The sequence below is a fragment of the Triticum aestivum genome, chromosome 5D (genome assembly GCF_018294505.1).
Source record: "Triticum aestivum cultivar Chinese Spring chromosome 5D, IWGSC CS RefSeq v2.1, whole genome shotgun sequence".
NCBI classification, from domain to species: Eukaryota; Viridiplantae; Streptophyta; class Magnoliopsida; order Poales; family Poaceae; genus Triticum; species Triticum aestivum.
In genome coordinates this window covers 212,860,316-212,884,647 of record NC_057808.1, presented here as the reverse complement: position 1 = coordinate 212,884,647, position 24,332 = coordinate 212,860,316, and the positions used below count along the sequence as shown (strand labels likewise).

At 44.8% G+C, this 24,332-nt stretch overlaps 1 protein-coding gene across 3 annotated transcripts; it reads left to right on the top strand.

The window, feature by feature from the left end:
• Positions 1-17,300: 17,300 nt before the first annotated feature.
• On the top strand, positions 17,301-24,044 carry LOC123120106 (uncharacterized). 3 transcript variants are annotated; one of them, XM_044540126.1, is made up of 4 exons: positions 17,318-17,597; positions 17,710-17,809; positions 18,206-19,728; positions 23,702-24,044. In XM_044540126.1, exon 3 carries the CDS (start codon positions 18,364-18,366, stop codon positions 19,690-19,692), a length of 1,329 nt encoding a protein of 442 aa, XP_044396061.1. In that variant the 5' UTR covers positions 17,318-17,597; positions 17,710-17,809; positions 18,206-18,363; the 3' UTR covers positions 19,693-19,728; positions 23,702-24,044. The 3 variants fall into 3 exon arrangements, with proteins under 3 accessions (XP_044396062.1, XP_044396061.1, XP_044396060.1); XM_044540125.1 differs by having other exon boundaries at positions 17,320-17,597; positions 17,675-17,809; XM_044540127.1 differs by lacking the exon at positions 17,710-17,809 and having other exon boundaries at positions 17,301-17,597.
• Positions 24,045-24,332: the final 288 nt, after the last annotated feature.

The following is a 24,332-nucleotide window of genomic DNA, read 5'->3' as shown; positions in this document are numbered from 1 at the left end:
TTAAGTTAGCTCATGAAACAACTCAAGAAGATCATAGAGAGCTTCTAAGAACTCATGAGAAGCTAAATTTAGAGCAAGAGCATGAGATTATTAGAGCAATCAATGATGATCTTCGAAAGAAGAGTTATTCTTACATTGCCAAATGTCTTCTCTTGTCTAGTTTTATGCCACAAGTTAAATCTACTCAAGCTAGTTACAAAAGTAAGAAAGGTTCTACCTCTAGTAGTAACAATAACAATGCTAAACCCAGTATTGTTGCTTCTAGTAGTTCTATTGATTCCTCTAATAATTCTCTTAGCCAAGTCACATTTGATCACGAAAACAATTTATTAAAAGGAATTATAGAAAAAGGTGTCGACAAGAGCCTCGCCGGGAGTAAGCAATTTGAGGAAATTGTGCATAAGCAAGGAAGGCACCGGAAGAACCAAGGTATTGGTTTTGAACAAAAGTTCAATGCCGATGGAATTGAGTGGGAAGAAGATCAATGCCCCAAGACGAAGTTTGTTTCTCAACAAGGGAAGTACGATCCCACTTATTTTGAGAGAAAACAACCTCAAGATGATCTTCCACCACAAGACCACAACCTAAAAGGCAAGGACAAGCTTCAAGAAGAGATTGACTCATTTGAAGAACCACATCAAGCTTTGGCCAAGTGGGTTCCAAAGGCCTCATCAAGTTCTACTTCATCAAGTGATACCACAACTCCAAGGGTTCCCATCAAATTGATGTGGGTCCCAAAGAAGAAGAACTAAAGAGTTCTTGAGGGTGAGTTCGCCAACAAACTTCACTCATATCCATTCACGGCAAGGACTTGGGCAACCAACTTCAACATCTTGCACTAGTTCATGGAGTCACAAACCCTCTTGTTGGTAAGACAAGGGGCAAGGTATGCAATGCACTCATGAACATCATCACATGTGCACTTCACTCTATGTCTATGGATATCCTTGTTTGTTCCTTGTGGGACTAACCCATGTTGGTATTGAAAGTGCAAAAATCCAAGGATTGATCCCAACTCTTGATAGTCTACATCGACATTGAGCATCCACATCTACACTATCTACATGAAGTCATCATCGACAAACCCCAAGGTTAGTTCATCCCTCATTAGGGGGATATTACATCTAGGGGGAGCTTTGCTCTAAGACTTGAGCTAAAGCAACTCTAACGGTGTGAAAACTTAATGCTTTATGTAAAAGTGGTAACCCCACTTGTGCTTAAACAATGAGTACGACCTATGATCAAATGTTCTCATTTGGCTCCTAAGTCAATATACTCATATATAGCTGACCTAGTCATCGCCAATTCCGTGATAGATGCTAGAATTGGTTGTGCATGTTTGCCACATATTTTGTTTGCTATTTTATTGTGTGAGCATGTTGCAATGCATTTTTCTTCATTCGAGGACATCTATTTGTTGTTTTAATTGTCTTGGTTTTCTGGCCAAGTGGATGTACAAGAATGCCTAAGCACCTTCTCTAGCTATCTATTCTTTCTTGTCTCAAATTCTCTTCATGCTACATCGGAAAATTTGAACGAGTGTTTTTTGGACCCTCCGAGTGAGGCGCACTCGGAGTCACCGATCTGTCAAAGACTGAATTCCAGAACCTTCTAAATGCCTTTTGGTTTGACCAACTCACTCCCACTCGGTCTCACCAAAACCATTTAGATTGATCTGGGTTTTTCATCTTGGTGCAACCGATCTGAACTATATCGGAGTCACTGATGTGTGGTACTGCTAGCAGTTACGCTTCTCGGTGCCACCGATCCATTTCACTCGGAGCCACCGATAGCTGATGCGTATATATATCCCATGAGCCCGTATGGTTGAAACTTTCTGAAACGTTTCGTCCTCGCACCCTACAGCTGTCGGCGCCCGGTCTCCGGACAGTCGTCATTCTGTCCAGCACGCCCTCGCCATTGGATTCCACCACTGTCAACGAAAATATCTCCCTTCATTACCGCCGTAGAGGATTTGCGCCAGGTTAGGGTAAAATCCGACCCCTTAGTGCCTCTATTTCTGATTTAATGCACTAGGGTTTTTGCCATGATTCTTTCCACAGTTTGCAATCTCTATTCCAAGTATGAATTCCGTAGATTAGATTCAAGCAAAAAATTTAGGTTTAAATTTCCCCAGAATACATCTCGGATCGACCGATCTAAAAATTTCAGAGTCATCGATCTGGCCTTTGGCCATTGCACTAGTACGTCTCGGTGCCACCAAGTTGTATTGATCGGTGAGACCGAAATGAAGTTTCTGTGAAACCCTAGCATCTCGAAGAAACCAAGCCACATATCGGTCGCATCACAGAAATGATCAACTCGGTGGATCCAAAATGTCTTCTGTGAAAATTTGAAACTAAGATTTGAACTCAATTTTTTTCAAAAACCATCTGCATTTTGTGATGACTCATCTATTCTGCCCCTACCCAGCTACTTCAAAGGCCAACTTGCAAGATGTCAGATGTCAGTGAGAGCCAGAACATGTCAGAAGAGCAAAGTGTTGATTTGAGTGCAGGTTCTAGTCCAGAGGAGAGCTATCATGAGGGAGAAAGAAGTTCTCTAGACTTGTCCAAGGTAGCCACAAGATCAAGGAAGAAGAAGAGCACTGATGATGAGGATGAAGACTTTGTTACTGAAGAAGTCACCTCAAAGAAGAAGAAAGGTGTGCTTGCCAAGGAGTATCGCACTTCTGCAAGTACGAGGCCAGCTGCAAGCAAATCAATGGCCAAGGCAGTAGGCAAGAAGAAAGTGAGGAAAGAGTCTGTGCAAGTGACTTTCAAGCCAACCTCCATGAGAAGAGATGACATGCCTGAGCCAGTAGCTAACCCACCTCCAGCCAAGTAGCAAAAGCTCATGGCTGATGCTACAAAGACTGTCACCTCCTCCAAGCCCAAGAAAGTTGCTGCAACCAAGCCCAAGGCAAGACCATCAGAAACATATCTACAGCAGAGAAGAACAAGGCCCAATGCCTGAAGCTGATGATGATGATGAACCTTCAGTTCTGAGGAAGGTGAGACCCAGATTGCCTGAGCACAATGGCACACACCCCGTTGATGAAAATATGAAGGAGAGGAAGGATAAAGGGCTGAGAAAATGGAGAGAGTCAGACCCATATGTTGTGAGGACGAGAACTATTGTAGACTATGGCTTTCACACCAAGGAAAAGCAAGATTTCTATGAGACCGTGTTGCTTGACAAGAAGCCCATAGTCAGTGATATGAGATGGGTGGACTGGGAATTCATTGATGGCAATGAAGACCACTTTCCTCATGTGCATGAGAGATTCAAGATGATAGGCATTAACAAGTTCATAGGGAAGAAATTCATAGCTTGGAATGATGAGATGATCATGCGATTTTACTCCACAACTCATTTGTATCCAGATGGCAGAATTGTGTGGATGACAGAAGGAGTTCGCTATGGGCCCAGTGTTGAAGAATGGGCAACTCTGCTAGATGTACCTGAGCCCGAAGAAAATGGCGTCGATGTGTATGCCAAGGCAAGATGGATCACAACTCCATGGCCAATATATACAAGGAGATTCCTTTGGACCCCCTCGAGGCTCACAAGCTAGGCTCAGTTTATCATCTGTTGGTAGGACTTGCAACCTCCAACACGATCATGAGGCACACTTTCATGCCCAAGTCAGGAGATGAGAGGATGATTAGAGGACACTACATCAATATGCTTCATCATATTGATTGATCTAAGAGATCCAAAGTCATGGATCTCATTGTAGACTATCACGAGGACTGCTGTGAATCAGAAGAGGTCATGTGGCTTTGCTCCACATATCCAGGTGCTTATCGACTCCAAAGTTGGTAAGAAGACATATATGCTTGACCGTGAGCATCTGCCACTTAAGCTGAAGTTTGAGGACAATACAGTGACGATGGAACCTTCCCATCCCACTTCGGCAGCAGCACATGCAGAGAAGGAAGCACGAGTGGAGGCTGCCAAGTCTGCAGAGCCCAGAGCCACACCTGCTCCATCACTGAAGACTAAGGCCGGTCATATTAACTATCTTCTTAGAGCTACTCAGAGGATCGAGCAGAGTCTGGCCAACATCGTTGAGAACCAGAAGAGTCTTGAGAGCATTGTTGAGAAGAAATTTTATGATCTGGATGTTGAGGTGATCGAGATGCAAACCACTGTTGAGAGCCCGAAGGAGGTGGATGAGGCAAAGCTTGCTAGCAGTGATGATGATGAGCATCATGGTTCAGTACTTCCCACGACTACTCAGTTTAGTACCCAGTCCAGGTCAGCAGAGATTCTAGACACTTCCAGAGCTACAGTTTCAGCTCCAGCTGTTGCACCCTCAGTTGTGCCACCAGTTTCTCCTACCGTTGCTAGTCCTCAACTAGTCCCGGGGACTTCTTCCGAGGAATTTCCAGATGCACTTCTCTCTACCCCAACATCAACGCACACCAGCCTTGCCAGTCAGAGGACTTCACCTCCAGGAGATGTCGAAGATCGAGCCTAGGGCGGCGTTTAGCTCTATACTCATATGAACTTTTTGGTACTTGCTGCCAAAGAGGGAGAATTACTATAGATCATTAGGGCTTTGAGAGAGAGAGAGTGCTTTGCTTTTTCTCGTTTGGATTTTCATTCATGTGATACTTCGTGTGCTACCTTTGGTCATTGCTTGTTTGGTACTTTGTTTATCTGTGGTTGATCATACCGTACTTTGATGATGCTATGCTTATATATTCATTCATATGCTCCATGTATGATGAGTCACTTGTTTGTTTGGTGACAAGTGCTTATGGTGTTGCAATCATATCATTTTGAGCGCTCCACCAAGATCTATGTGACATGGAAGAGTAACCCATGATCCTAATCGATTGCGTTTTTGCATTCAAACGCAAATTTTGAATAATGCACAAATATAGGGGGAGCTCTTGCTTATCACATACTTCTCAAAGCGAGGATGCATTTCATTCATTATATCATTTGTTGAAGCATTGATATATATGTTGTCATCAATTACCAAAAAGGGGGAGATTGAAAGTGCAACTAATCCCCGGGTGGTCTTGGTAATTAATAACAACATACACATCATTGATCTAATATTCATTACAAATTGATTTCAGAAAAAGATCAATGATTGGTATGGCAAGTACTAATGGATGTGGACCCCTCAAAATGTCAGAGACAAGAATTGGCTACTCCAAGATTCTACATTTTTTGTTTAGTGGCCCAAGATCACATCGAGACCCTTAGGAAAGCCAATACTATTAAAGGGGATGAGGTATTGTTAATGAGGTTGTTGCTCAAGTGCTTAGTGATATCGCTCCAAAAACCCTCAATCATTTTCTCAAAACACATCTGTCCAAAACCCCAATTCCCTATCTCGGTCACACCGAAATCTCCCATCCGGACCCAGCGAGATAACCACTACCATTGCCACTACCAAACCCTAGCAATTCGGTTTGACCGAAAAGGATCTCGGTCGTCATTGCCAAGTTTCTGTGATGATATTGTTTCACTTTGGAATCACTAAGTTGAAACAATCAAAAATTCCGAGACCGAGTTCTGCCCTACCCATTGCAGCTCAGTCCCACTGAAAAGCCCAACTTTCATTTCTTTTACACTAACCGGTCTCACCAAGTTTTACATTCGGTCTCACCGATTTGGGTCAAAAGTGTGTAATGGTTGGATTTTGGGTGAAGGCTATTTATACCCCTCTACCCCACCTACTCTCTATGAGAGCCATCAGAACGAAACACAACTTCCACCATTCATTTTCTGAGAGAGAACCACCTACTCATGTGTAGACATCAAGAGATTCCATTCCTACCATTTGAACCTTGATTGCTAGCCTCTTCAAGTTGGTTTCCAATATGATCCTTCTCCTACCCAAGACAAATCTATGTGAGAGAGATTGAGTGTTGAGGAGACTATCATTTGAAGCACCAGAGCAAGGAGTTCATCACCAACACAACATCTATTATCTTTTGGAGAGTGTTTTCTCCTAGATTGGTTAGGTGTCACTTGGCAGCCTCCAAGATCATGTGGAGTTGAACCAAGAAGTTTGTAAGGGCAAGGAGAACGCCTACTTCCTGAAGATCTACCCGAGTGAGGCTAGTCCTTCGTGGACGTAAGCCATGGTGGAATAGACAAGGTTGCTTCTTCATGGGCCCTTCATGGGTGGAGCCTTCCGTGGACTCACGCAACCTTTACCCTGTGTGAGTTGAAGTCTCCATCAACGTGGACATACGATATCACCACCTATGGGAACCACGCCATAAATCATCGTGTCTTCATTCCGTTTGAAATCTCTAATCCCTCCTTTACGCTCATATGTAAAGTCTTTACTTTCCACCTCACAACTCTTAGACTTGCATGTGTAGGGTGTATTTGACTTGCTAGAATTGCTAAAACTTGCCCACAACTAAAATTGGGAAAATGGTAGTTTTTATTTGGTCAAGTAGTCTAATCACCCCCTCTAGACATACTTCCGATCCTACAACCCAGTCACATCCACGGGCTTTTGAGGGATCAAATTTGCCAAGTTCGGCTGTAGATGCTCTAAGAGCAACTCCAACTCACCGACCCAATTCGTCCGCGCATGTCCGTTTGGGTCAAAATGGTATAAAAGTTGGCCCAACATGGCGACCTACGGACGCACATCCTTTTTTGTCCATCGCGCGACCAATTACCGGCCCAAATTTGGGCCTCGTTTGTGTCGGCGCGGACATGAAACAGACGCGCGCGACACCCGCTACTCCCCCTGGCCCGCCAGTCGGTAGCACATAGCCATCCCATCTTCCTCCCATCCACAACCAGCACACCCGGTCGCCCCACCCCCGCACCACTGCCGCCCAGTTCCGGTGCCCCAGGCCAGCCGTCCGCACCCACGCCCCCAACACAACACGCCTCCCGTCGCCCACTCGTCGTCGCCACCGCCTCTGCAGCACCCCTGATGTCACCGCCACCACAACCCACCCCGCCACCTGCAGTACCCAAGTGTGGGGTGCCTCGCTCGCCAGACACCCGCACACTCGCCGAACACTGACAGACTTGCTACCTGGTCCAGGGAAGGCGCGAGGCTCTTCACCGGCCAGCTTCTTCCACGACGCCCGCAAGCTGTTCGACGGTTTGCTCGCAAGGTACCAATGGACTCCGTAAGTTCTTTTTCCACAATTTCTGTTGTGACTCAGATGATTCTTCATCTGACGATGAGAAGCTTGTGGCTGTTGTGTTGGTCGTCCATGACTACCTTAGTAGGCAGCGACCGAGGTTTAGGGGCTTGATCTCAGGACACACTCCGAGGTTGAATCGCAATCGACAGAGCGACCATTTCCTACTCTGGAAGGAGTACTTCGAGACCCCCAACCCGCTCTTCAAACACCACCTATTCTGTCGCCATTTCTGTATGGCTAGACATGTGTTCAACCGTATCCAGGAGGCGGTGGTGGGGTACGATAAGTATTTCGAGTGCAAGGAGGATGCCCTTGGAAAGATTGGCTTCTCCTCTTATTAGAAATGCACTGCAACTATTCCGATGCTTGCATACGAAGTTCCCGGTGATCTCATTGATGAGTATGTACGAACGAGCGAGTTGACGTGCCTAGACTCCATGTATAAGTTCCGCAAGGCTGTAATAGCAGTGTTTGGCTCAGAGTACTTGAGAGAGCCAAATGCTGCAGATACAACCCGGTTGTTGGCGATGAATGCCAGCCGGGGCTTTCCGGGGATGCTTGGTAGCATAGATTCTATGCACTGGGAGTGGAAAAACTACCCTTCAGCTTGGCAGGGCAATATAGGGGCCATGTCAAAGCTTACACTTCCATACTTGAGGTTGTGGCCTCACAAGATCTCTGGATTTGGCACTCTTTCTTCGGCATGGCTGGATCTCACAATGATATCAATGTGCTTCAATGCTCTCCGGTGTTTATAAGGTGAAAGTGCAACTAATCCCTGGGTGGTTTTGGTAATTCTTAACAACATATAGCTCATTGAACTAATACTCTTTCAAGATGATCATTTCAGAAAGTTCAATGATTGGCATGGCATGGACTAGAGATGTGGACCCCTCAAAATGCTAAGGACACATATTGGCTCAAGCTCAAAACTCTACATTTTCATTTTAGTGATCCAAGATCACATTGAGTCCATAGGAAAAGCCAATACTATTAAAAGGGGATGAGGTGTTGCTTAATGGCTTGCTTGCTCAAAATACTTAGTGATATGCTCCAAAATCCCTCAACCACTTTCTCATATCCACATATGTCCCAAACCAAAAGTCAAACTCGGCCCCACCGATTTGATCTATCCGGCGCCATCGAGTTCATTTGACATAGCCATAGCCAGAAACCCTAATCAGTTCAGTCACACCGATAGGGATCTCAGTCCCACCGAGATGGGATTGCAAACTCTTTGTTCCCTTCGTAACGTTTTGGTCTAACCGAGTTGAGCGATGGTCCCACCGAGTTCGCAATGCAAACCCTCTGTTTCCTTTTCGTAATGTTTCGGTCTCACCGAAATGAGCGATCGGTCCCACCGAATTTGCCTAACCAACTCTCTGTTTGCCTATTACAGAAATCGGTGTCACCGAGTTTATGTGATCGGTCTCACCGAGATTACGTTATGCCCTAACCCTAATGAAATCGGTCCCACCGAGTTGACATGTCAGTCCCATCGAAAATCCTAACGTTCACATTTTGAACTAAATTGGTCTGACCGAGTTTGAGTATTCGGTCTCACCGAGTTTGCTAAATTGTGTGTAACGGTTAGATTTTGTGTGGAGGCTATATATACCCCTCCACCATTCCTACACTCGTGAAGAGAGCCATCAGAACATGCCTACACTTCCAGCATTCATTTTCTGAGAGAGAACCACCTACTCATGTGTTGAGACCAAGATATTCCAATCCAACCACAAGAATCTTGATCTCTAGCCTTCCCCAAGTTGCTTTCCACTCAAATCATGTTTCCACCAAATCCAAATCTATGTGAAAGAGTTGAGTGTTGGGGAGACTATCATTTGAAGCACAAGAGCAAGGAGTTCATCATCAACACACCATCTATTACCTTTTGGAGAGTGGTGTCTCCTAGATTGATTAGGTGTCACTTGGGAGCCTCCGTCAAGATTGTGGAGTTGAACCAAGGAGTTTGTAAGGGCAAGGAGATCGCCTACTTCGTGAAGATCTACCCAAGTGAGGCAAGTCCTTCGTGGGTGATGGCCATGGTGGGATAGACAAGGTTGCTTCTTCGTGGACCCTTCGTGGGTGGAGCCCTCCGTGGACTCACGCAGCCGTTACCCTTCGTGGGTTGAAGTCTCCATCAACGTGGATGTACGATAGCACCACCTATCGGAACCACGCCAAAAATCTCCGTGTCTACATTGCGTTTGCTCCCTCCAAACTCCTCCCCTTTACCTTCATATGCAATGATTTACATTCCGCTGCTATACTCTTAGATTTGCATGTGTAGGTTGATTGCTTGACTTGTGCTAAGTTGCTAAAATCTGCCAAGACTTAAAATTGGGAAAAGGCTAGATTTTTATTTGGTCAAGTAGTCTAATCACCCCCCCTCTAGACATACTTTCGATCCTACAAGTGGTATCAGAGCTTTGGTCTCCATTTGCCTTGATTTCCATAGCTTTGGTGATCATAGCCTTGGTTTCACAACCTAGGAGAGTATGGCGTCTAGCGAGGGAAATTACCACCGTAGAGGTCCTTACTTTGATGGTACTAATTTTGCTAGTTGGAAGCATAAGATGAAAATGCATATTCTTGGACATAACCCCGCCGTTTGGGCTATTCTGTGTATTGGCTTGCAAGGTGAATTCTTTGATGGGAGAGAACCGAACCGTGAAGCTACCGCGGAAGAGTTGAAAATGCTGCAATACAATGCTCAAGCTTGTGATATCCTCTTCAACGGATTGTGCCCCGAAGAATTCAACAAAATCAGACGTCTTGAGAATGCAAAGGAAATTTGGGACACTTTGATTGATATGCATTAAGGTACCGACTCCGTCAAGGAATCCAAATTGGATGTGCTTCAAAGTCAGCTTGACAAGTTCAAAATGAAGGACGGTGAAGGTGTCGCTGAAATGTACTCTAGGCTTGCTCTCATCACAAATGAGATTGCCGGCTTAGGAAGTGAAGAGATGACCGACAGATTCATCATCAAGAAGATCCTAAGAGCCTTGGATGGCAAATATGATACCTGTGCACATTGATCCAAATGATGCCCAACTACAAAGATCTCAAGCCAACGAAAGTCATTGGAAGAATTGTTGCTCATGAGATGTCACTCAAGGATAAAGAAGAGCTTCACAACAAGTCAAGTGGCGCTTACAAAGCCTCATGTGATGCTCCTACATCATCAAGTGAGAAACAAGCCTTCAACGAGGAATTGAGCCTAACGGTGAAGAATTTCAACAAGATCTACAAGAGTAGAAGCAAGGAAAGAAGTTCCAAGTCAAGGTCCTACAATGACAAAAGATCTTCTAGTCGTGAGCATAATTGCTACAACTGTAGAAGACCCGGACACTACTCCAATGAGTGTACGTCTCCCTACAAAAGAAGAGAAGACTCACCTAAAAGGAGAAGTAGAAGAGAAGAATCACCTCCAAGAGAGAGAAGGAGTACAAATGATCGTTATGAACGAAGAACCTCTCAAAGAAGCAAGGATTCGGAAAGGAAGGACAAGTCATCAAGGAGCTACACAAAACGTAGACATCAAGCTCATGTTGGTGAATGGGTATCTGGCTCCGAATCTGACCATCACTCCGAGAGAAGTTATCACTCCGACTCAGAATATACTCAAGATGAAGGTGTTGCCGGTCTAGCACTTGTGTCAACCAACTCCTATGACATATTTGACTCACCAAATGAAGGAATTGGAAGATGCTTCATGGCTAAAGGCCCAAAGGTATCACACCCCAAGTATGTTGATTTCAATAGTGATGAAGATGATTTGCTAGGTGATGATGATTTACTTGTTGACAACTCTAGTAATGAAAACTATGATGAACTTGCTATTAATCATGCTAATCAAGATAAAACGAATGACAATGATAAGAAGGAGATTGAGCGTCTAACTAAAGAACTAAACACTCTTAAGTTAGCTCATGAAACTACCTTAGAAGATCATCGAGAGCTTTTAAAGACTCATGAGAAGCTACGCTTTGAAAAGCTCAATCTAGAGCAAGAGCATGGGTTCTTAAAAGCAATCAATGATGATCTTTGTAAGAAAAGTTATTCTTACATTGCCAAGCGTTTACTCTTGTCTACTTACATGCCACAAGTAAAATCTAGCAACAAGAGCAATAATGATTCTTCTTCTAGTAGTAACAATAACCATGTTAAATCCAATGTTGTTACTTCTAGTAGTTCTCTTGATTCCACTAATGATTCTCTTAGCCAAGTTACACTTGAGCAAGAAAATAGCTTATTGAAGGGAATAATAGAGAAAGGTGTTTACAAGAGCCTTGATGGAAGTAAGCAATTCGAGGAAATTGTACGCAAGCAAGGAAGACACCGAAAGAATCAAGGTGTTCGTTTTGAATGTAATTTCAATGCCAATGGAGTTGAGTGGGAAGAAGATCAATACCCCAATACAAAGTTTGTTCCTCAACAAGAGAAGTATGATCCTACTTCTTTCAAGGGGACACAACCTCTAGATGATCTTCCACCACAAGACCACAAGCAAAAAAGGCAAGGACAAGCTTCAAGAGGAGATTGATGCATTTGAAGAAGCTCCCAAGACCTTGGTCAAGTGGGTTCCCAAGACTACATCAAGTTCTGCTTCATCAAGTACGACTACAACTCCAAGGATTCCCATCAAGTTGATGTGGATCCCGAAGAAGAAGAACTAGAGAGTTCTTGAGGGTGACTCCGCCAACATACTTCACTCATATCATTTTGGCGAGAACAAGTGCAAACAACTTCCACATCTTGCACTAGTTCAAGGAGTCACAAACCCTCTTGTTGGTAAGACAAGGGACAAGGTAACCTAATGCTTTCATGGACACCATCTTGTGTGAACTTCACTCTATGTCTATGGATATCCTTGTTTGTTCCTTGTGGGACTAACCCGTGTAGGTATTGAAAGTGCAACTCACTCCAATGGATTGCTCCAAATGATCTACATCAACATTGAGCATCCACATCTTCAACATCTACATGAAGTCATCATCGACAAAACCCAAGGTTAGTTCATCCCTCTTAGGGGGGATATCACATCTAGGGGGAGCTTTACTCTATGTATTGAGCTAAAGCAACTCTAATGGTGTGAACACAACAATGCTTTATGTAAAAGTGGTAACCCCACTTGTGCTTAAATGATGAGTATGACCTATGATCAAATGTTCTCATTTGACTCCTGAGTCAATATACTCATATATAGATGACCTAGTCATCGTCAATTGCTTGATAGATGCTAGAGTGTTTGTGCATGCTTTGCCACATATTTCATTTGCCATTTTACTGTGTGAGCATGTTGATTGCATATTTTTCTCATTTGAGGATATCCATTTGTTGCTTTGATCGTTTGGCTCTTTTCCTTTTGCCAAATGGATGGACAAGAATGCCTAAGAACTTCCTCTAGCTATCTATGCTTTTCTCGTCTCAAACTCTATTCATGCTACATCACAAAGTTTGATCAAGTCAGATTCGAACCCTCTAGGTGAGGAGCACTCGGAGTCACCGATTCGTCATAGACTTAAACTCCCCAAACCTCTCTGTGCATTTCGGTCTAACCAATTCATCCTTTTCGGTCATACCGATTTCACTAAGTTGATCTAGGTTTTCAATCTCAGTGCAACCGATTAAAACTATTCAGTCACACCGAGTTGCAGTAACCACTTGCGATTCTGCATCTCGGTGCCACCGAGTTGTTCCACTCGGTCACACCGACAAGGTCAGGATATATATCCCGATGGGTCAAAATTTGGAAATTTCTCCAAAACCTCTTCGCCCGCGCGTGTCCTGCTCTGCCGACTCGGGTCTCCGGATCGTCCTCTCCTCGCCAGTGACCTCCCACCGCTGGTCTCCGTCGCCGTCAACGGAAATGTACACCGCCGTTGCCACCGTAGCGAGCTCATCACCGAGCTAGGGTATGAGTTCGAATCTTTGTGCAATCCTTATCTCCGATTCTTAGCACAAAGCAAATGCCATGATTCTGACCACGTATGAGATCATCCTATCCAATAAAAACCTCCTTTAGATTAGTTTTGATTCCAAATTTTAGGGTTAGGTTTCCGCCGAACTCATCTTGGACCGACCGAGTTGTGGAAATCGGTCTCACCGATTTGGCTTAGGCCATTGCACTTGTAATTTTCAGTCTGACCGAAACTTGCAAATCGGTGTGACCGAGTTCAACTCTCAGTGAAGCCCTAGCAATCTCCGAGTCACCGAACTGTGTCTTGGTCTGACCGATTCCACTAGTTTAGACTCCAAAGTTGCTTCGGTATCACCAAGTTTAACAAATCGGTAGCTCCGAAATGCTTTCTTTGGAAAACTAAAACTAAGTTTTTGACTCATTTGTTTTGCAAAATCTCTGCACTTTGTGATGCTCATCCACTCTATATCATCTATAACTATTCATAGGGTCAGCTGTCAGTTTGCAGTATCAGACATGTCAGATCAGAGTGATAGCCAAAACAAGTCTGAGGAGCAGGTGAATCTGAGTGATGGCAATAGTCCCTCTGGCAGTTATGATGAAGGCAGCTGAAGTACTCCTAGCAACCTGCCTAAGGCTGCTACTAGGCAGAGTTGGAAAGAGAAATTATGATTCAGAAGATGAAGATTATATTGCTGCTGAGGAGGAGGTCAGCTCCAAGAAAAATGTTGTCAAGAAAGAATTTGGCACAACTGCATCTACAAAGCCTGGCTTGAACAAGAAGGCTCCTGCAAAAAGAGTGCCCATGTCTAAAGCCAAAGCCTCAACACAGGAAACAATTGAGTTCACTCTTGAACCAAAAGAGGCTGGTGAAGGCAAGAAGAGGAAGGAAAGGGTCAAGAAGACCATGGCCAGAGTCATTGGGAGATCCTCTATGATGAGAGATCCAACTGAGGATGAAGTAGAAGAAGTGGATGCTGCACCAGCACCCAAAGCTCAAAAGCTGATGGGGGGTGCCATCAAGTCTGGGGTTGCCCCTTCTAAGCCCAAGACTGCCCCCAAAGCTTCTGCTCCAGCCACCAAGACTGCACCAAAGAGGACCACAAGGAACATACCAGTCGCTGAGAAGAACAAGGCCCCAGTGCCTGAGATTGAAGAAGAATATGTTGAAGCCCAAGTGCTTAGGGAGCTTAAGCCCAAGATCCCTGACCCTGATGACAATCATCTAGTGGCAGAAAATATGAAAATCAGAAAGGATGCAGGACTCAGATTATGGAGAGAATCAGATCCATATGCTGTGAGGAGAAGGACTGCTGTGGACTATAGGTTTCACACCAAGGAGCAGCAGGACTTCTATGAGACTATTCTGTTGGACAAGAAACCCATAGTATGTGACATGAAGTGGGCAGACTGGAAGTACATCGACAACAATGAAGACCACTTCCCAGGAGTGCATGAAAGTTTCAGACTATGTGGAGTAGATACTTTTGTGGGTCAGAAACTCACCAAGTGGAATGATGAGCTCATTATGCAATTCTATTCTACAGCTCATTTTTATCCTGATGGAAGGATTATATGGATGTCTGAAGGTACAAGGTACCAATCAACAGTTGCCGAGTGGGCCAAGCTGATAAATGCCCCTGCAGAGCATGAGGATGACATAGATGTCTATGCCAAGAAGAAGAAAGATCACAACTCCATGGCCAACATGTATAAGGAGATTCCTGACAAAGCCTTGGAGACTCACAAGATGGGCTCTGTGTATTATCTGTTGTCTGGATTGGCCACTATTAAGACCATCTTGAGGCACACCTTGTTGCCCAAATCAGGAGATCACATGATGATCAGAGGCCACTCCATCAATTTGCTACAATTGTTTGATGTGCCCCAGAAGTTCAAAGTAATGAGTTTGATTGTTGAGACAATCAAGAGGACAGCAGCAGACGAGAAGAGATCATGTGGGTATGCTCCACACATCCAGATGCTCATCAACTCCAAGATGGGCACATGCACATACTTGTTGGATAAGGAACATCTTCCCTTGAGACCTGACTTTGAGGACAACACAGTTTTCATGAATGATGAAGATCCCACATCTGTAGAAGCTCAAGAGAAGAGGGAGAAAGCAAAAGCTGAAAAGGCAGCAAAGATGCCAAGTGCTGAAGAGGCTTCCCAAGTTTTCCTCAAGTCTAAGCAAGACCAACTTGGATATCTTATTCAAGCAACTTTGAGGATTGGGAAAGGATTGACCACCCTGACTCAGAATCAAGAGAGCCTGGAGAGGATCATTGAGACAAAGTTCTATGATCTTGACTTGAAGGTGACAAAGATGCAAACAGCTGTTGAGCAGCTCCAGGAAGAAGTTGAATAGAGGAAAGGGAAAGCTACCACAGATGCCTTTCAGAGAGTGCCTAGGGCACAGAGGTTTGCAGCAGTGCCTGTGACAGACACACGAGCTACTACGTCAGCACCTGCAGCCACAGCATCAGTAGCCCCTCCAGTTGCCACTCCTCCAGCTCCAACAACTTCAACAGATGCATTCGTCCTTGGAGTCCTCTCAATGCCACCTCCCGAAGATCAAGCCTAGAGAGACGCATAACACTATGCATTTTCGAGCTTTTTGGTAACTTGTTGCTAAAGGGGGAGAAAGTGTATAGATCATAGGCTTCGAGAGTGAGAGATTTGCTTCTTTTTGCCTCCTTTGCTACTTGTTTGATACTTATTTGTGTGCTTGTTTAGATGATACTCTATGTTTATGTGTGTGAGATACTAGTATGATCATGTGTTTGATCATATCATACTTAATTGCTTATGCTTGAATGATGCTATTATTTATCTCTCATGTATGATCATTCATTTTGCCTTGGTGATGAGTGCATATTTCATATTCTATCATTTCGAGCGCTCCACCAAGATGTATGTGACATGGAAGAGTAACCCATGATCCTAATCGATTGTGCATTTGCATTCAAAAGCAAATTGTAAATAATGCACAAATTTAGAGGGAGCTCTTGCCTATCACATACTTCTCAAAGCGACGATATATTTCAATCTTATTATCATTTGTCGAAGCTTTGATCTATATGTTGTCATCAATTACCAAAAAGGGGAGATTGAAAGTGCAACTAATCCCTGGGTGTTTTGGTAATTCTTAACAACATATAGCTCATTGAACTAATACTCTTTCAAGATGATCATTTCAGAAAGTTCAATGATTGACATGGCATCGACTAGAGATGTGGACCCCTCAAAATGCTAAGAACACATATTGGCTCAAGCTTAAGACTCTACATTTTTATTTTAGTGATCCAAGATCACATTGAGTCCATATGAAAAGCCAATACTATTAAAAGGGGATGATGTGTTGCTTAATGGCTTGCTTGCTCAAAATGCTTAGTGATATGCTCCAAAATCCCTCAACCATTTTCTCATATCCACATATGTCCCAAACCAAAAGTCAAACTCGGCCCCACCGATTTGATCTATCCGACGCCACCGAGTTCATTTGACATAGCCATAGCCAGAAACCCTAATCAGTTCGGTCTCACCGATAGGGATCTCGGTCTCACCGAGATGGGATTGCAAACTCTCTATTTCCCTTCGTAACATTTCGGTTTAACCGAGATGAGCGATCGGTCCCACCGAGTTCGCAATGCAAACCCTTTGTTTCCTTTTCGTAACGTTTCGGTCTCACCGAAATGAGTGATCGGTCCCGCCGAGTTTGCCTAACCAACTCTCTGTTTGCTTATTACAGAAATCGGTCTCACCGAGTTTATGTGATCGGTCTCACCGAGATTACGTTATGCCCTAACCCTAATGAATTCGGTCCCATCGAGTTCTAGGGTGACAATGTTATGTCTGAGTATGGAGGAGCGACAACATTTGCACAATTCATCGAATTTCATCATCAAATATGTGATTGGGAAGCTCACATTCAGCTGCAAGATAATTTGGTTGAACATATGTGGGCTCACGTTGTCAACCAGTAGATGTATCGGCTATCTTTTTTACAGTTATATTTGAGACAATTTAATTTTTATTTGACTTGTAGACATATTTATTTGGTTGTGAAACTATGAAACATTTATATTTTATTTAAATTTGTGAGTTAGGGGCAATTTATCATATGTTTATGAAAAGTCACACGGCAAATCAGCCACGAGGTGAAAGTACGTGCGTGCGTTGGACGCAAGATCGACCCAGACGTAGAAGAAAAAGGAAGACAACTCAACCAAAAAAAACAGAGAAAGCTCCAGTGCCACGTTTTTTGCCGAGCAATAACAACACCACTTCCGTTACCAAAAGGAAAAAAGAAAGAAAGAAAGAAATGGAATGTTGTTGACAGAAAATCGTCTTCCCCATCGCCGGCACCGCCGAAACGCCCTTCGCTGTCGCCGCCAAGCTCGCCTCGTCCCCTCCTTCCGCCGAACCACGCCTGGAGATCTCTCTCGTGGGCATTCTTTCTCGTCCTCTCTATTGGTAGCGAGTGAAGACCTACCCGGACGCGATTCTTCTTCTTGGTAAGGAAGCCCTATCTTGCTCGGATTGTTCTTCGGCCTTCACTAGCCTTCTCTTTGATCTGATTATTCTATTGCAGCCGGATCTTTCTCCCTGACCCCATTCTGTTGACAGGAGAGCACCCTTCGGCGATTAAGGAATTTGTTCAGATAGTGACTTGTTTCTTTTGCCTGCTCCTTCTCTGAAACCTGAATCCCACGCATACGTAACTTAGGTCTGATGCACATATGTAACTCTGATGCTCTACTTCAAATTCTTCTTTAGCTCTACTATTTGTTAGTTTGATGCCGTTCAACTGATTAATATCTTTACATCATGTTGCTGGTCGTTTAGGCAGTTTCACTTAAGTATCGAGTTGTGCTCTGATGTAAGAGACTGCAATCTTTTCGAATTTACTGTTGAACTGTGCCGAAGAAATCCAACTCACTGCTTGCACATTAATAGTTATATCAAATCTAGGACGGTCTCAGTTCGCAATATAGGTGATTTTGATTAAAGTGCAATCTGTGTGTTTACGGGCAGATTTGTATCGTTTAGAAGTTCTCAAATGTGCAATCAGTATTGACTGCTCAATAGTTCTTCTGAATTACTTTCTTGCGTTGGATTTCAGGCTGAAGAAGTAGTGCCAAATTCTACATTCGTATTTGGTACTCCCTCTGTAAACTAATATAAGAGCGTTTAGATCACTAAAATAGTAATCTAAACGCTCTTATATTAGTTTACAGAGGGAGTATTATATAAGACGTAGTGGAATGATCCTTTGGGAGAATGGAAGGCAATAACCTGCCACCTGGAAACTTTATGCAAGGAGCAACTTATGGCAGTTCAGACTTGCACCGGAATCCCATGCAAATGCACGGTCCAAGCTCCGATAATCCGGGCTTCAACCACTCTCAGATACCTGGCAAATTCCCCATGCCTATGAACCAGGTTACAGCTTCTGACCACTTGTCGGAATTTCAATTCAGAGAACAAAGGAAGGCTGATCACCACCAGGTCCACCACCACCACTATCCCAAGAAGGACTCCATGAGCGATGATGAGGAGCATGGTCTGAACGAGGATACCACTGATAGCCACAGCGGCAAGGGAAAGAAGGGCTCAGCATGGCAGCGGATGAAGTGGACTGATTCAATGGTTAAGCTTTTAATTACTGCAGCGTCCTACACTGGTGAGGATCCAGGAGCTGATTTAGGATGTGGAAGGAGGAACTGTGCAATGGTGCATAAGAAAGGCAAGTGGAAGGCAATATCAAAGGTGATGGGCGAGCGAGGTTGCAATGTGTCACCGCAGCAGTGCGAGGATAAGTTCAATGACCTCAATAAGAGATACAAAAGGCTTACAGATATCCTTGGTCGGGGTACAACTTGCAAGGTTGTGGAGAATCCAGCACTTCTGGATCGCATGGATAATCTCTCTGACAAGTTGAAAGATGACGCAAGGAAGATACTGAGCTCAAGGCACTTATTCTATGAGGAGATGTGCTCCTACCATAATAATAACCGGATTAGTTTGCCTGAAGATCCTGCACTTCAGCGTTCACTGCAGTTTGCTCTTAGGTGCAAAGAGGAAAATGATATGATGAGAGGAGCAAGTGGAGATGCCGATGAAGATGACCAGAGTTCAGACTCTGATTATGAGGAAGATAATGATGAGGACCATCAGGTGGCGCATAGCAATAAAGGGGGCTTACCCATGCAAAAGAAGATGTGGTATACAGCGGATCACGAGGATGCTGGTTTTGGGAACTCTTTGAGTGCACACGAATGTAGCCGGAGGTCTAATCCCCATGGCATCACACTAGATATCAACAAAGTTGTTCCAGATGGAACCAGCTTGGCTTTGACACAGAAGGACTTAGTATTGCAATCTGCAGAGCTTGAAAAACAGTGCTTGAAAATCGAAAATGAGGCACTGGAGCTTGCAGAACAACGCCTCAAGTGGGAACTATCCAGTAAAATTAAGGACAAGGAACTGGAAAGGATGAGGTCAGATAACGAACATATGAAGATTGAGATTAAACGCTTAAAACTGGAGGTAAGGCGCAAAGAGTTAGAGCTTGAACTCAAGCTGAAAGGAAACGGCAGTCATTCATGACATTTATTTAGGCGATCAAGATTAGCCTGTAAGATGGTAAGCTAAGAATACTATTCTTGCTTAAGGAGCCTTCTAGTTCACTGGTGCAACCTTTTCCGTTCAGCAAGTCTGGTATTTATATGCTTCTAGGTGGTGTTTGCTCACGGATGATCACTTTGTTTCATTTGTTTTTGTATTTTAACCTATAATTTTTTGAAAGTTTGGTAACAGCTTGCAATTTTCGTTCTTGCTTAGGGAGCCTTCTAGTTCTAACTAATGCGCATTAGGAATGTAAATTGGTTGCATCATTAGTTTTTAGCAAGGTTTTTTTAAGCGCTAGGCGCTGAGCGAGCGGTGTGCCTCTGCTTAGTGCAATGATAGCTTAACCGGCGCTTGAGCGTTTTGTACGGACATCGACATGAACAGGGGACACCCAGAAATCAATTTTTAAAGCATGTAAGGCCGCCTTGCTCTGTGCTCTCTCTCTCTCTCACCCCACTCTCCTCTGTCTAACCCTAGCCGAACATCCCTTTCCCTCTCTTTTGTCCCCAAATTGGTGCCGCTCCTACCTGCATGTCCTTGCCTAGCCGCCGCTTAGTTTCCGCTTAGCTGGCGCCGCACCCCTGAGTGTACGCCAAGCGCTTAGGCGCTATGCCTAGGCGTCTGGGCGCTTTTTTCAGCGCTAACCCCAAAAGTGAAGCAGTAGGCCTCCGCTCAGCGCTTAAGCGCACCTAGGCGTACGCTCAATTTTTCACTGTTTTTAGCAACTGTACTAATGCTTGCTGCCATATGCTCAGTATTATATTCGTTTGTCATTTTTTTCTCTTTCTTTCTTTCTTGTTTATGAGCGATTTGTTCAGCCTTGATGCCTGGCATTCTTGGCAATAAAATTATAGTTGCATCGAAAGATGCAGCTGCCAGGAGGCTTGCTTTTCCTTGAAAAGAACATGGCATATTCGTGTGTCTGTGCATTGGATCACTAATTTGGAAAGCTACGGTGGTTGTAATTCATGAATTTTATGGACCATATTTGTTACCGATCAATTGGTTCTTGTTAGTACATTTTGATAAAATTGAAAATAATACATCCATGGTTTTGAAAATATTAGTTATTTGGCAAAATAAATGAAATTATGGTGCCATAAATAGAATTTGTGCCTGAATCGTGGTAATATCTGTGCCTGCTGTTGACAGTTGATAGCTGGTGACGGATATCTTTATCAACTGGTTAGTTTTAAGAGTACGTGTTATGGCGCTGCTAGAAGGAGGGCGCGAGAGGGCTGGCCGGGGGGCCTTTTTGCCCACGGCCGGGCAAGAGGGAAGGAATTTCCTTCTTAATTCTTGCTTTATTAGATTGATACATCCCCTCTCTTTATATAGAGATGTTTACTTGACTCCCAAGCAAGGCTTACTTGACCCCTAAGCAAGCGACCCTTATCTCTAATTAACCCTAAGACTAACGGGTTATACCGCCAGCCCAGGCCATTAGGCCCAGTACATACTCTAACACTACACCCCACCTCGACAGGCAGCTTGTCCTCGAGCTGCAGCCTAACCAACTTATAACCATGACTCGACGCAACACAAACCTAACACCTAAAAACAAGCCTTTTACGTCTCGGCTTGTTTTATTACTCTCAACCTGAAATGGACTGGGACGCTTTATTTTGGACCCCTTAACAAAAAGTGGACACCATCCGCACGTCGGACGTGCACGTGTACAGCCACCTGGATCCCATAGACACCATCTGGACAAAAGCAGTGCATGTGTATGGCCACCTGGAAGTGGTCGCAAGAGCGACCAGCAAAGGCGCCCTCGCGGCGGCCGGCAGAATGCAGTGGTGCTATGTGGTGCAATCCTGTCGGTGACACCCTGCCTTCTCCCCGCCGGACGGTTGTTGGTCTGCACCGCACAGAGAAGAGTGAAGGGCTTGCGATGGAGAATGACGAGGAGGGGTGCCCCCCCCCCCCAACCGCTGATGTCGCAGACTTTGAGGTCGCTGTCCGTGGGGAAAACAACATGCCCAAGATCCCTGACGCAGCGGACGAGATCGAGGTCCTTTGCGCAGCGAAGCGCAACTGGGAGGAGCGGCAGCTGCAGACCACGCAACTCCCGCACACGCCGACGCGCGCAGCGGCCTGCAGCCTCACCGCCGCCGACACGTGGCTGGTAGTGATCCAAGCCGGAAGCGGTGACGGCGATGGCGGGAACTTGATCTGCTGGATGGGGACGCCCTGGGGAAGCGGTGATGGCGACGGCGGGAACTTGATCTGGTGGATCGGGACTCCCGCCGGCGCGGTCGATGCGGGGCCGGAGCTGACCGGCGGTGGCTGCTGCAGCTGCAGCGGAGCGCGGGGCGCGGCGGAGGCCGCCAGGAGCGGCGGCTGCCACTGCAGCCAGGGCGAGGCGGTGGATGGCAGCTGCAGCGGCCCGGCGAGGGCGGCGGAGGCCGCCTGGTGCGGCGGCTGCCACGGCAGCCAGGGCGGGGCGGTGGATGGCAGCTGCAGTGGCTGCTGCAGCGGCCCGGCGGAGGCTGCCTGGTGCGGCGGCAGCCACGGCGGCGCGGTGCGGCCCGTAGGACCCGGCCAAGAATAGGCGGATCTCCTGGACCGCCTGGGTTAGGTCCTGCAGCGCCCCGGACACCTCCTCCGGGGTGAGGACGGCGGGGGCAGGCGCGACGGAGGATCCCGGCACGGGCAGGAGCGGGGCGACGGTCGTGGTGGTCGCCTCCGGCGATGAGGTGACCGGCAGCAGAAGAGACGGGTTGGGCGGCGATGAAGACATGATCGAACCGAAGCTAGCTGATACCAAATTGTTATGGCGCTGCTAGAAGGAGGGCGCGAGAGGGCCGGCCGGGCAAGAGGGAAGGGATTTCCTTCTTAATTCTTGCTTTATTAGATTGATACATCTCCTCTCTTTATATAGAGAGGTTTACTTGACTCCCAAGCAAGGCTTAGACCCCTAAGCAAGTGACCCTTATCTCTAATTAACCCTAAGACTAACGGGCTATACCGCCAGCCCAGGCCATTAGGCCCATTACGTACTCTAACAGTACGAATTAGGATAGAGAAGACAATTACAACACTAACTATGGACTGAATCATACCGCCCAACTAACAGCTCATTAAATACTATCAAGAAGATATTACGTCGTTTACAAGATTGATCAACATCAAGCTGACAAACAAACTATACCTCGTAGTAGCTTTTAGGTGCAATCTTTCAACTAACAGCTCATTAAATACTATCAAGAAGATATTACGTCGTTTACAAGATTGATCAATATCAAGCTGACAAACAAACTATACCTCGTAGTAGCTTTTAGGTGCAATCTTTTATTGTTGTGTTTTAATGTGTGGCGTGCAGGCACTTCTGGCGTCTCTTACCCTTTAATGTGGCTTCTGTGATAGGAAATGACCCAAATTTGTTTGAATTCGCTGGCTATAGCAGGGGTATCGTCCATAATTTATACGCAGTTAATAATCATCCTTCTGCATATAGTTGAGTAGTTGTTAAACACATATTTATGTTTCAGCATAAGTGTAACGCTGGAGCTTTCTACCTTTCGACACAATTTCCAAGGACTAGAGATTCACTATGTTTTGTTCTAGACCTCGGTTTTGTTGTACTAGGTTGCAAATAAAATGTTTACATTGCATTAGGGCCACTGAGTGCCGACAAGTCGGACCTGTTGAGCACTACATTAACCTTAGATTCAGTTTACCACACATGGAAGGTCTCCTGGATTTTTCACATTCTGTTCTGTGTGTGCGTGCCTAAGAAAGGTATAGATGTTCTGGCTGTGGTATTATCAAGATATTACTGCCACAATTAAGGGTCAAGGAAAACAAGTACTCTGTATTTATTAGGCTATATGGATGCTTTCGATGCTGTGGTTGCTTCCTGTGCTTACCTTGTTAACTGACATGAAATTATCTTGTGGTCTGATATCATCTCCATTAATAAGTTAATAAGACTGGTAATGTTTCTGCAGCTCTTAATTTTGAACAATGCTATTGGTTCTTTCAGGTAGCCGATGGCTTCTGATGTTAGCGTAGAATACTGCCAGCAGGTCGCCCGTGCACTTCGCAAGATCTCGTTTTGCAAGGATTGGGTATTTGATGAGGCTTATGATCACCCCTTCAGTTTTTCTGTTTTTATCGCAATACATTCTTTGCTATAGTGGGCTTGTAGCAGTGACTCTGAGTTGTAATTGAGTGGATGGCTTGTGTTTGCTTACAATAGATATCAAATGCCAATCGCTGTCGTAAGTTTTATCTGGATTTTGGTAAAACAGGTTCGGATTGTTCATCAAGAATCCAAGTTGTAGTCAAATTGATAATTCGATTCAATTTCAGAGATTGAACTGGAATATCATGCGAAACTATCTGATGCTTGAAGATTCTCACTAGTCAAAGGGACAGAATGTTGGGGGTCTATTTGATTTGCAGCATGTCAGCGTTGAAAACACGTTATATATGTAACAATGGTAAGTTATTAGGTTGCACCATAGGAGAAACATAAAGATCTTCAACGCATGATTTTCTGCTCCCTATAATGGCCATGGAATGAAAGAAAATTTTGATGTGGTAGGACACAATTTAAGTTTCCTTTGGAAAATGCAAAATGATTTCTAGAAAAAAGAACCATTCATAAAATA